Source organism: Plecotus auritus, assembly GCF_963455305.1.
Source record: "Plecotus auritus genome assembly, chromosome: 4".
Lineage (NCBI taxonomy): Eukaryota > Metazoa > Chordata > Mammalia > Chiroptera > Vespertilionidae > Plecotus > Plecotus auritus.
In genome coordinates this window covers 162,481,440-162,495,896 of record NC_137775.1, presented here as the reverse complement: position 1 = coordinate 162,495,896, position 14,457 = coordinate 162,481,440, and the positions used below count along the sequence as shown (strand labels likewise).

At 37.1% G+C, this 14,457-nt stretch overlaps 1 protein-coding gene across 4 annotated transcripts in view; it reads right to left on the bottom strand.

Moving 5' to 3' along the window:
• Positions 1-14,457, bottom strand: part of CDK14 (cyclin dependent kinase 14) — a 553,499-nt gene that overhangs the window by 274,541 nt on the left and 264,501 nt on the right. For all 4 annotated transcript variants that reach the window (XM_080663151.1, XM_080663154.1, XM_080663152.1 and 1 more), the window contains one exon: positions 459-582. In XM_080663151.1, coding sequence (XP_080519277.1) covers positions 459-582 — 124 coding nt within the window. The remainder of the gene's footprint in view (positions 1-458; positions 583-14,457) is intronic.

The following is a 14,457-nucleotide window of genomic DNA, read 5'->3' as shown; positions in this document are numbered from 1 at the left end:
AATATATTTTGTGATGCCCTGAAAAAGTCCGGAGGCTTGAATTCAGGTTTCCTCAAGTGTGACAGTATATTGATCATCGTTGCAGCTAGATGAATAATGGCGGTTCATTATACTAACTTTCTACTTTTAAATGTTTGACATTTTCATAATAAAAAGTGCAAAAACATTAGATTTCTTTCAATATGTTTCATGTTGAAAATCTTACTAACTTTTCCTTGGGAAATATGTAAGATGTAATTTATGCTTATGATTACTTAAGACTTGAACAAGCGGTCTGAAATTTTTAAAACTCCACCAAGCATGATGTTGATCATAAAAAAAAAAAATCGTTCATTCCTGAATAAATTTTACTGTGATCTATAATCTAGAAGAAGTGCACCTAAACAAATGCAGTGCCACCATCTGCCTGGCATTCGCACAGTGTGACAAAATAGACTGGTAATTAACTGCTTTCCTACCGAAATCTGCCAGCTTTAACTCCCCCGTGTCACTGATCAGAAGGTTCTGTGGTTTCAGGTCTCTGTGCAAAATATAACGCTGGTGGATGTAAGACAGCCCTCGCAGCAACTGAAATAAAAACAACTGAAAAAATAGGGAGACAAAAGTTAAATTCTGAACACACATAAAAGCTAGTTTCTACATACAGTCTGCCAAGTACTTGTATTTAGTAAAAATGGGTATGTCCCGCACCAACCCCATCACTAAATTGCCTACCAAATTATTTAAACAGAATGTGCATGAAGGTATGGAAATCCCTCATTTATTAAAAACTAAATCTGAAAATTTCTAACAACCCATCATGTCAACCCGGAGTGATACCTCCTCAGCCAAAGAGATCTACAACCCAATCTGTGTTCTATAAATTAAGCAAGATGTAAAGAATGTATTCTTTATAATATTTGATTTCCTTAGGACTTAAATTAATGTTTGAGATAGAAAAAAAATCTATCCATAACATTATTAAAAGAAGCAAAATATTTTACATAAACATTTACAAGTTTATGTAAATGTGCACGTATTTAACTCCATAAACAGGATAACCAAGGATTCTCCCATTAACATGCTTTAAGGAATGAAAAGATAGATGATTTCAAATAATTAAAACAAAAACAGTCACACGGTCCAATTAATACTACATTGTAATTACACTGTTTTTGCACATATGGCCACAGAGATTAGGCCATTGCCTAAAGACAGACATGTACCTTCACTAATTACAGAGCAGACCCACCCAAAGGGAAAGAAACTCAGATAACAGATAAATCAAGAATTCAAGAGTAATACTTCTCTAAGAAGTCATTTTAAGAAGCCACTAATGGCCTTCTCTCTTTAGTTTCATATTAGATCATATCTAACGTGTCTATTTCGATAACAAAACACATGTGATTCACTAGGCTTTCCAATATTCTGTTTATAAAGAAAGGAATATTTTTAAACAATCTATTTGCCAAAATAATCCTAATTGACAGAGTTTTTAAAAACCAATCTCCTAAAACAAAAATAAAAACAAATATTGTAAGTGCCATTGGTATTCTAGTCCAGTCAGCTTAGTAACAAAAGGCAGGTTCAGGAAAACATTAAATGTTCAAGTTGTGAAAGACTGATAGTATCAGGATTCCCCAACATTCAAATGGAAAAAAAAAAAAAAAAAAAAAAAAAGGCAACTCCTTGAGGGCCCTGGGAGCGAGCATTTGTGGAACATTTTCCATCTAACTAGGGGCCATAAAAGCCCAGTCGTTGTTTACAGTGGAGGTGCCTTGAGATAACAGGAAGAGGAAGTTATTTCAAAATCACAGGATATGAAAGATGCTGTGGAGCAGACAAGACCTAGGATCATTATTTCCAGAATCTAAGCATCCCAAAGTAAACGTCTGTTCTGTGTTGGACTACATTAAATGACTGGCTCAGGAACCTCAGGAAGCAAACGTTTCTAAGCCTCCTCCTCTCCATCCTCCCCTGTAGCAGATGAAAAGACTTAACACCTCCACCAGCAGCTTCCAGCCTCCTTCTTCACTCCTAAAAGGCCCTGCATTCTGAAGCTAATGCTTACAGTTTCTAAGAAAATCCACATTCCTTCAGTTCAGAAAGGAAGAAGCATGAGCAAGTAAAGCCACTTTGTTTCTTGAAAAGCTTTTAAAGAAGACAGACCACATATAAATAAACTTAACTGGTGAGCACACAATGCAATAGTATACAGATGATGTATTACAGAATCATACCCCTGAAGCTTATATAATGTTATGAACCGATGCCACCTCAATACATTTAATTGCATCTTGAAAAATTTTTAAGTAATAACCTGATTTTGAAGAGAAAGTTGGGCATTTGGCAAGGTGCTAACTAATTTGGGGGGCGTAGAGGAGACTTCTCAGAATGTGATTGTCTATCCAGCCGTGGCAATGCATTTATTTTAACAAACACACACCAAGTGCCAGCTGCCATTCTATGCATCATAGAATAGGAGGTCATTTAATCTCACTAAGAATTTTAATGAGGAAGGTACTTCTATCATGTCTGCATTAACGAAGAGGAAACAGAGCAGTTTCTCAGAGTCACAAAGCAATTAAGTGGCAGAGCCAGGACTCAAACCAGGCAGTCTGGCTCCAAGGTCCAGTCCCTTAACCACTACACTATAGGAATCTTGGCCAGAAATCAAAACAAGTAGGCAAAGTGTTGATATAGATGCTGTTATGCAGGATAAAGTCTGGGTATTTAATACCATGGCCTTCAAAGCCACTGAGGTGAGCCTTCATCCATCTGAGTGCTCAGGCATCATCACTCTACATTCGATGACTCCAAGCAATCTCGCTCACCCCCACGCTCAGAGCATCCTACCCTTCAACCCTTTACCTTTGTTCTTAACTGATCTCTGACAGAAAGCCCTCCCTCCTCTTGGCCTGATAATCTCCTCTAGAATGACTCCTCCCTGACCACCTCCCAGGCCTTCACTCCCCTACAGATCTACATGAAGTTCTCCTGCTCCTATGGCAGCCTCTGCACATATCTATGGCAGTGCAGCATTATCCTACCTACCACAGATGTGTGCCTTAACCATCTTCCTAATCTGGTACACAGCTGGCACTCCTCTACCAGTAATGAACTGAACTTAGAGACTTCTGGATGAAGCTGATACAAAAACGGCAGGGAGAAAATGATGGAATAGAATTCTCTAGAAGCTAATTGTAGAAGTGGGTACATCAAACAGTCCCAAGAGGCTCTTCTTTTAATAGCTTTACTAATCAGTGAAAACGTATAATCCACATGCTAATACAGAAGCTATCCAAATAAGATATCATATAAAAGGAGATTACAAAAATCAGTGTTAAGAAAGGGTGCAACTACGCACTCCAATGACAATTGGACAAACTAAACTCCAAACATGACAAATAGAGCCCAAACATTAAGTAATAGCCACAGACAAAACAAGAACAAATCCCCATAGGATACATTCACTCAGGATTTATGAAGTGCCATGGGCCAGGTGCTGTTATGTAAGAGGTATGCAAAGATGAATAGAATATAAGATATAGTCCCTGCACTCAGGAACTCACAGCCCCTGGGGTTTGAGGGGGCAGATAAGCAGATAATCACCACTTAAGGAGGCATGCACTGTCACAGCTACACAAACTGAGTGTACTGAGGACACAGAGGAAAAGGGATCTAGCAACAACAGCAATAAAAATGCAGAACTGATCCTGCCACAATATGAAGAGTATTAGAAGGGATGAGTAATAGGAAACTTGTCACTCTAAAAACAGAATTCATTACACATAAAATTTTAATAGAAAACCAAAGGGATCATTCACTAGATGCACAAGTTGAAATTATGTCTTAAATAACAAACTCCTTCCCTTTTTTTGTGGGACAATATTAAGGAAACTAAGCAAGCAGATCACCAGATAAATTAAGAAAAAAAAACTTAGATAAATGAAAAGATAATATATGAAATTGAAAACCTACCAATTCACCCTCATAAAAGTAATGGTGACAAGAGGACAACAGTAGACTTATTGAAAATACCAGAAATAACATTCGACCGCACCTAACAGAATATGTGCTGCTGGCTAAGGGTGGGAAGGCTGCAAAGAAGCAGAGGCCGACTTAAACAGAATGTCCTAGGCTAGGGAATGTTCTTTGGAAATGTCCTGAGAACTCAAGTCTTGGGGGTTTCTTCCTTTAGACAAGCAGGCAAGTACCTACCTGCCCCGGGTACATTTTTGAGAAAGCTATTTCACTTGCTCATTGTATCAATTACCACACAACAAGATATACTAGATCTTGGGGAAAATCAGAGGACAGTATGAGAACAAGAGGGACCACCAAAGAGGGGTCCCATGCAGAGAAAGGATAAACATCACCTTTGGTATTTGCTAATAAAACTTAGTAACCATGAGTGGAATCTCAATTCCCAAAAAGAAAAGAAGGGGGACTAATACTAACTGAAGGCTTACTCTAGTTCCAACACTGGTCTGAGCACTTTTACATACATCATCTAATCCTTTCCATCTACAACCCTGTAGTTTTCCATTTCTTTGAAACAAATGAGAAAACTAAAACTCTAAACGCACAAGAAACACTCAAATTCATCCAACCATCACACAGTGCTTATGAATTTTCCACTATCCCTCATCATCTTAAATGAGGTTGATGATTAATAAATGCATGATGAATAGTTATACACCCAATATAAGCAAAATACTTTAATTAAGTGAATCCAAGTGGATAAGTCTCAATTAGCAAGTTATGTAATGAACATGTGATTCCTGAATTTGTTTTTGCTATTTCAAAACCTCTTAGAAATAAATAACGTGGCAGAAGACAGCTATTGTACTGAAGTTGATAATTAACATATTTGAAACACTCTTCCCGTCATGTTACTGTAGTAGCCATAAGGTCTTCCTAAGAATGCCTTGTCACCTCAGAATATTCTACTCAACTTTATAAAAGAGGATTCCTCCAAATTCTTCGGTATAATCACTGAAGATTTATATTCTAGTTTGAATATGATCGTTTTCTGCAATAAAAACCCCCATGGGAAAATGCCCTACATGGCAATGATATGGTGAACGGAGACACCTGCCAGCAACATGTCTATCTGTAGCCCATTTGTACTGCCATCCCCAGCAGGAAGCAGCTCATATTCTCAGTGCCATGGCGTGGACTTCCTGGGAATAGCCTTTAATACTTTGTCTATTCCCTTCTGAAACTCTTTAGACTTTACATAGATAAAACATATCAAGATAACTTCTTTGACTAAAACTTTTAGAATAAGTTGGTAAAAAGCACACATTATTGGACTCAATATGTTGCATTTATTACTGATATTTACTGGCACTTGCAGTAAGCAACACGTTTTATATTTCCCTCTCCTTCAAAGGCTAGAGGTGAGTGACCAGATGTTCTTTGTCTCAGTGTTTAGCGTCGCTGAGTTCCAGGAATGATCTGAAATGCATGTGTTATTTAATATATGTGGTTCCACTTACTATGAGACTAAGCACAGGTCAACTTCCTTTAAGGAATACCCAGGTTCTCTTAGGACTTATAGGAGGCTTATTAGAGCCATCAGCAATGAACTCCATGGCTCATGGCACACACCAATTCTTACAAAACAGTTAAGCTGCTCTTCTGCCTCCTGAGGACCAAGTTTATTAACACCTCTGTAATTTAGGTTTCTCATCTTGAAAATGACTGATTGAGTCTCAGATACCTTGAATAGTCAGTCATGCTGCAATATTGTATCATTCCATTATTTTATGAATAGCAGAAATGGAGTGCACTCTACAAATCAACAACTGTAATACCTGCCTTTTGTTAAGTGCTTACTATGATAGACATTGTGCTGTTTTATATTCATTTAGATAATTTAATTCTCTCAAGACCTCTGCTAGACAGATATTATTAGTATTCCTAGTTCATAGATAAAGAAATAAAAATTCAAAGAAATTAGATGAATTGGCCAAAGGGACACATCGCACGTAAGAGGTAGTACTGCTAATTTGAACCAATTTTTGTCTGGCTCTGACACCCACAATTAAGAGTATGACTTCTATACTCTTTGATTTTTTTTATTAAAGTAGCTCAGATTGTATGAACCCAAGCCTAGATAATGTGACACTGGCAAATAAAGCAAAATTAACCATGGGTAATAAGTGCTTCAAATAATATGCTCCATGTTTAACACTATTCTGTTTAAAAACCCATACTATACAAACGTTACATTATCCAGACATCAAAATTCCTAGAAATGAAAAATAATTAGAAACTTGGAGACCCCAAAATATCTAATGAATGTCAAAATATTTTATAAAATGCATCAGATAATGGTTTTATCATAATACCAGGTCTTCATCAATTTTTAAAAGCCAAAGAATAATGCATCATGATTCATTCCATTTAGTTGAGCTTTAAATTTGCAAATGCCTAATGCAAATATCAAATCTTAATATGTAATATAATGTACACAATTCACACCCAAACATCTATTTTCAAAGCATCATTACAATTCCATGTGCTGATTTTTTAGGTTATACAAAGATATAAAAGAGACAAAAATAAAAACTCTACATATTCAACATTATGGTATAAATTATAGTCACTGTGGATATATTTGACAATATTAAATGTGCTATTGGGATAGTGTAAGATACAAATGGCATCAGGCGTAAGTATGTATGTACTTTTTTTTGCCATCCAAGATAGATCCAGCTCTTGGAAACTCTGAATAGCAGGGAAAGTTTGTCTTGCCACTTTGCTCTTTTTGAGTTCTTCCATTCAACTTTCTACTTCAAGGTCCTGAGACACATCCCTAAATAATCAACAACAATTTAATTTACATTCTCTAAGATATTTGAATATTAATATTCTAGTCCTAAATATGTAACTTTCTGGAAAGGAATAACTGAAAAATATAAGCAAGCTCCTGGGGGAAGATATTGCACAATTTCTGTGATCCTTGTGCGGGTAAGCTGGGCTCTCATCCCGCCCCCTCCTCCAGTGGCTATCAAGCAGGTGTGTTCCAGGCATGGAGCCACCCACAGTGAACAGGCAGATGGAAGCCATGGGAACCAGAGCTGAGATACTCACAAGGAGTCAAATGGGGATTGTTAGACAGATATTTGTTTTGCCAACTTCCTTGAAAAAAAGCTCTAGTATAGAAAGTGAGTTTCCAAGTTATTGGGGTTTGTATGGAAGATGAAAAAAGTAAGGAGAGCTGAAGATGAGAATTTTCCCTTTAATAAAGCTGATTAGCAGCCTAAAATTAGTATTAGAAATATTCCCTAGCTGAATACTGACAAGATGATCCAACTTAAGCTATTGGTTTTAGTGTCACACAAAATAATTTTCCCAGAGAAAACTGAAATAGTTGTTTCATGGAATAGTTGTTTCAACTAATACAATCTTAAGACCTGTCGCCAAGTTTCTGTTTGTCGATGTAGTTCAGAACTACACAACTGAGAGAGAGAGAAACATCAATGATGAGAGAGAATCACTGATTGGCTGCCGCCTGCACGCCCCATACTGGGGATCCAGCCTGCAACCCAGGCATGTGTCCTGACCGAGAACCAAACTGTGACCTCCTAGTTCATGGGTCGAAGCTCAGTCACTGAGCCACACACACTGGTCGAGTGGGTGATTTCTTTTTATTCTAAAAATAGGATCTAAGGAATCAAAATAAATCTAGACAGGAGTTGAGACACAATGTCAAATTTTTAAAACAATCTTTAATGGCATTAAGAAATTATTATATTTCTCAAAATACAGAATGGGGAAAGGCTCTATAATATTCACAGCAATGCACAGTAGGAAATCATTAACAGCTACATGAGAGCTCTAATTCAGAATATGGAGAAATCAGATGTTATCTGATTTTCTGTCTGAATATTAGAAAGTCTCATTTAGTAATCAACTCTCAGTGCCATCTGTATAAAGCAATCTTAATTTGGCATAACATTATTCTGTCTGTTACACACCTGCTTGTTCTCTGGACTATGAAAGACAAACAGCAATTTTTCAACTATAATGATTCTCATCTTTTAAAATTAATATAGGTATTAAAATGAAAAATAAAACTCAGCTTTATATGCCAACAGGATTTCAGATACGTCACAGAATAAAGCAGAGAATTCAGAATTATTTTTGTTATTTTGAATTATTCCAAAACAGTTCTGTTAAAAAATAAAGCAAATGTGTTTTCCACAAGGAATCTTCTACAAAGGTTATTAAGATAATATGGAAATGAAGATACATTATGTAAAAACACAGGAAGACCCAAAGCCATAATGGCAGTTAGGTTCAAGCATCTACATTTCTGGATACCAACTGGAGGCAATTAATTAATTAATCTTTTAAAATTAACCTTAATTTTCTGTCTCTCACGCTTATCATTTTTTAAAGAACACATGAAGCCCAGCTGGTGTGGCTCAGTGGTTGAGTTTCGACCTATGAACCGGCAGGTCACAGTTCAATTCCCGGTTGGGGCATACAGGAGGCAGTTGATCGATGATTCTCTCTCATCGTTGATGTTTCTATAGTGCTCTCCCTCTCCTTTCTTCTCTAAAATCAATAAAAGTATTTTTTTAAAAAAAAATACATGAAAAACTGAATAAAGAATGCGATTTAGACTGTTACAGTCATTTTTAAACTCATGATCAATCTGAGAATTATAAAATGAAGATCTAACACAAGTTCTGCATTCAACTCAACTATGAGGGCCAAAGCCCAATAAAATTCATAGTAAAATGTTTGTGAAGAGGTGGGAAAAAGAACTATGCTACCAAAAAAATCTTACCAGTTTCTCACACACCAATTATCATGTTCTAGCAATTGGTTGCTAGATCTTTAATTGACATAAATATTTATAACCAGGCCAATGTCCTCAGGCTTTGATTCAGGTTTTAAATTGCCCTCTAAGTAATTAACTGCTAAAATTACCCATTTGTCTAAAACTGATATTATATTAAGAAACAAACCACTAGTTAATAGTGAATATTTATTTCAAAATGCCATATTGAGAATAGACACATTTTGTAGGCAATTAAAATAGCAAAGTGATTCTAGAAAAGTAGTTAAATTGGCAATTTTTCTTATGAGTTATTCTAGTGCATACAAGAAATACACACCAAAAAAGATAAAACTTTAATAGGTGTTTTGCTGGGGCTTAGTACAAAATTTCCATAGACTATTCTACGCTTTACTATGAAATCACGAATTATGTGCTATTCCGATTGTTCTTTTTCCCCCTTCATTCTTCAATGATACATGACCTTGATAATGCTTGAAATTCAACCTGATTCACATTAAAGAACAATCTCTTCAATTCTTGGGTGCTTAACATCCCATATTTTTATAATGAACAAAGATATATGGAATATAAACAAAGATGTCAATTTTTAGAATTTAAGATAAATATTTAAAATGTCTCTATACATTGCCATGTGCATAGTGATAGAACTAAAAGTTGAAATTGCCAAATTTATAAGCAAATGGATGTGATCACTGTGTTTTCCTTCTGTTCACCATAATAAATATTCAGTATTTATTGAAATCCAATCATGTAATGATCTATGAACAATTTAGCTAAATACAATGATTTGGAGTTATTAAAAGAACATTCTCTTGTAAAGATTATAGCTTATTTCACCTGTTTTTCACATCTCCTTAAATTTATAAAGAACCATTACAAGGTCTGATTTTAACTCAACTGTGTTTTTTTAAATTTAATTAACATGTAGCCCACCATTATGAATAGCTATTAACTCAGTAAATATTATCCTTATGTTCTTCATTTTGCATTCATAGACTTAAGCAACAATAAATATCACCGCATGACGAAAATATGCTAATACATCAAACAGAAATACCAGTGGGACACCTGTCACTATGTCATAGTCAGACTTCTTTGAGAATAATTTCACCTGCAGAGCAGATCCTAAATGTAACCCTGGAGGCGTGTATTGTCTCTAAGCGGACAAACAATGAGGAAAAGTCAGTGCATAATTATGTCAGTGGCCTCCCATGGAAACCGACATGTAATAAGGGCCGTCTGCTTCCTTGCACTGCACTTCAGATGCCAAAACACAGGCATTAACAAGCCACTTTCTATTTTTTAACTTCCCATACCCAGAGAGAAAGTGCAACTACTATCTTCAATAAGAAAATGATGTTCAACCTCTGTGAGTGAGTGCATATAAACTCGCCAATAATCAGCTAATTACAGTAATTGAACGTATCAATCACGCAATGTGGAAAAAAGAATGTTGGACAAAGATCTGTATTTTATATAAAATGTGGCAGCTAAAATGCACAACTATTCTAGGATGCTAATCCTGGAATGGGCTTGGCTGCAACAGAAGCACTGAAAGAGATGTTTTTGTTTTTAATTGTATCAATATTGAATGTTTAAATTATTACAATCATGGAAACGTTGTTTTCAGCTGGGGCATGTTTAGTATGAATACTTGCCTTTTTCCCTGCACAACAGTTTGATTTTCGGGGTGTTAGCAATGATCTAGTTCTTTGGTTTATGGGTTTGTTTTCCTTTGTTTAGTTTTCTTTGTAGTTACCACCAATGCAACACCAACTCTTCTCCCTTCTTGTACATCTGCTTAAACACATCAGGTATTCTATCTAACAATTTCATCTTGGAAATCTCTCCCGGAGATTTCTGATGGTTCCAACTGGACCGGTAGGCTACCCTCCCAGCCCGATGCATAACTATCATCCTGGGATTCTTCTCATCCTTGTCCGGAGGCTCTCGTTCACCGGACTGCTGTGGTGGCCTCCGTGACCTGGTGTTTTGGTCTTCTCTGCCTTGGTTTATGCTGTGTTAGTGGAGTACATGCTTATGTAGTTTCCTGGTAAAAAATGCAAGGTAGGCAAACTTTCCAACTCCTTGAACATCTGAAAATAATTATTTTACCCTCACTCTTCACTAATAATTTGTACAGAATACTAGGTTGGAAATAATTTATATCAGAATTTTCAAGCCATTGCAAACTGCCATTTCCCTTCCAGTGTTGCTGTTGAAAAGCCTGTTGCCGCCCTGGCCTGTGTGGCGCCATTGGTTGGAGAGTCATCCCAACCAAAGGATGCGGGTTCGATTCCCAGCCAGGGCACATACCTAGGTTGTGGGTTCAATCCCTAGTCGAACTACTAGAGGCAACTTATCAATGTTCCTCTCTCACATCAATGTCTGTCTGTCTCTGTCTGTCTCTGTCTCTCTCTCTTTCCCCCCCCCCCCAGACACACACACACCCCTCTCTCTAAAATCAATAAGCATGTCCTCAGGTAAGGATTTAAAATATGTCTCTTGCAGCTGTAATTCATGTAGGACTTCTCTTTGAAACCAGTGTTCTGAAATTTTGCAGTAATGAACATTATTGTCAGTCTATTTTTGTTAATGTCATAAACAGCTGACTAATAGTAATAATAGGAAGAGAGCAGCGGGGAGGCCAGGCATTATAGCATGGCCCTCTGGGCAGCTTCACCAGGGAGCTATACGTTCACACTCCCCAGGGAACCACGGGCTCATTCCCTGCAGATCACAGAGGAACGGGGTCAAACAAAGGGGAAGATGGGTGCATACACAGTGATGTTGGGAAGGTGCTTGTCTGTCAGTATAACCTGGGAACAAAGATAGCTGGCTAGAGGAGCAGAGCCATTGCAAGCATGCAAAATCCTGATGAATTAATGGGATAAGCTCCCAAAGAATTCTCTCTCTCTTGTTGGCTTGCTTTTGCACTTACGCTTCTCACTTGCTCCATGACCCACACTTGCCAGTGTGCTAGCCCGCCATGTCACCTTAGGCCATATGGATCCCACACGCAGTGGACTGCAGCTGGGAACACAAGCTAAGCTAGCCAATGCTAATCTGGACTGTGCTCTAATATGGAGCTAAGACTCTGGGCAGTGGCTTTAATTCTAGCTCTGCTGGAAGACAAGATCGAACTATTTCCACAGTGGTACAGAGGGAGATGGGACCTTGGAAGGAAACTCTTTTAATGTTAAATCATCAACAAAGCTTTCCATGATACCTCATTCTCCCACGGGGGCCTCAGGAAATTCTTGTACCCCAAGAACTCCAATTCCACTGGTAATATATGGTGATGCAGAGGGCACCCCACCGATAATATTTTTATTAAATGTTCTGTGCATTTAGTGGACCCTCTTAATCTTGAAATTCACATCCCCACATCTTGAAAAAGTATATTTTAATTATTATTACTTTAGTGATTCCCTATCCTCTATTTTCTCCAATTATTCAGATGTTGGATATACTGCACTGAACTTTTGGATATATTGATACTTTCTCATTTTCCAGATTTATATTTTATACTCTATTTTCTGGCAAATGTCTTCAACTTTGTCTTTCATCCAGCTTTAATTTTTGTTGTTTTAGTTTCTGTCATCATGTTTTTAATTTCCAAAGCTACTTTTGTTCACTAAGTTCTTTGTAAAAATAACTTATTCTTGTTTCATAGATGTACTATTTTCTTTTACCTCTTTGAGAATATTAATTGTAATTTCCTTCGAAGTTTTCTTTCCTATCTTTATCTGTCTAATCAATGCAAAAAACTTTGCTTCATCCAAGTTGCTTCTTTGTCAACTGGGATCTTCACTGTAGTCTCCTAGATTCTATTCTTTAGGTCTGTACTCCTGGACTGATCAGATTCTCCAAAAAAGATGTCTACAGTTTTCTGCCTTGATGCATGGGTCTGATACCTGTTTTTTGAAAAACCACAGGCTGTTCCTGTCTCTCATGCTCTCCTCTACCCCCTCTCACATTCCCAGCCCTGCTATACTCTGGGACACCCCTCTACAACCACCTCGCTGGCAGAGGGACAGAGAGTAGAGGCCATAAGGCTGTGAGAGAGCAACAGGCCAGGATTGCACCAAGTGTACATGTCCTTCAGGCTGAGGGCTAAAGTCATGCAGGGCCACAGGGAAGTGAGGGGAGGCCATGGGTCCTGGGAGGTACCCTGAGCTCTCAACCTTGGGTCTGAGCAAATGCCTATCTTTTCCTACTTCAGTGATTTTTAAAAATTTGATTGTAATTTTGGGAGATGATAATTTTACATTTATATATTTTAAAATATATACTTCTTTTTTTAAGCTTTTCAGGTGTCTCTGTTGTAAAGCCAAATTAGATGACTACTGAGGCTTCTTGTACCCTTAAATATTCCAAGAATTAAGACAGTCTAGTGCATTTTGGTAAATCCTCAAGGAGCCAACATTTCAGTAGCTCTGAGGAAAGAATACCTATATATGTTCAATATATTTTGCTGCCTTTCAGTTGTTCAAAACAGCCTAAGAAAAGGTAAATCACATCATGCTCTTTTCAGAGGCAAAAACTGTTGAAGGACATCAATCTTTGGCGACATTAAACAACTTCTGTATGGAAACAATTCCATATAGAATGGAACTGCTCAACATGATTAACATCTACACTCACTTTTGGTGTTGCAACTAATTTCCTTGTCATTATTTCTATGCAGACTGTGCAACTCATTCCCCATTAAGTTTTTCACCCCAGCCTAGAAGCACCAACTCCTGCAGAAGCAAATCTTATTTACTGCCACAGTACAACCTGTACTTGGAATAAGTAGCCAATGTGAAGCTTTGAAGTATAATGCACAACCATGGGGTGAAAGAAAAGCTTACGAAACTAGATTAAGAGCAGTTGAAATACCATTTCAAGGAGTGAACTTACAAAGGCTATAAAAATCACCAATGACACTGGCCAAAGGACCATGAACATGGAGATACTTTGTGGAATGACCTTTCTTTCTCTGTTTCACCAACAAAATGTTCCATCAATACTTGCCCCAAACTCATGACACACAAAGGGCGAGTGAGAAAACCAAGCATACCTAATAAAAAACCAGTGATGTCATGTTCTTTGAAAAGGTTCATTCAGCTCTTTAATCTCAGTCCAGTCACTGAATTTGGAAGTTGAACCGTGAAAATTAACTTAGAGTAGCTGTTGATTTCCACTGAGGCTTAGTCCCCTGGACTCCCCAGAGCTGAAGGTCTCACTAACTGGGCTCTCTATATATTCCCAGGGTTAATGTGGGAAACAGGGATAAGGAGGTACTGTATGATTGATTTTAAACCCCATCAACCCTAGGAAAAGGATCTTTAATGTATGAATGAGACAATGTGTAACTGTAAAACAAACAAACAAAAATTATGTTCACGTGATAGTAATGTTTATTAAACATGGGCAAGATTAATAAAACAAGTCTCTTCATCGGTTAAAATTTCTTCCCCAATCTAACTACTAAAAAAAAACTATGTCATTGGATATAGATTTTGAAGAAAAATGAATAGTCCAAAAAAAATTTTTCATTAATAAAACAAAAACACAACAAAAAGGAGGTATATAAAAGAAACTAACAAACTATAAGTACCATGTCAATTCTATTTAAAAACAAGCTTTGTGCCCAACTGGTGGCTTGG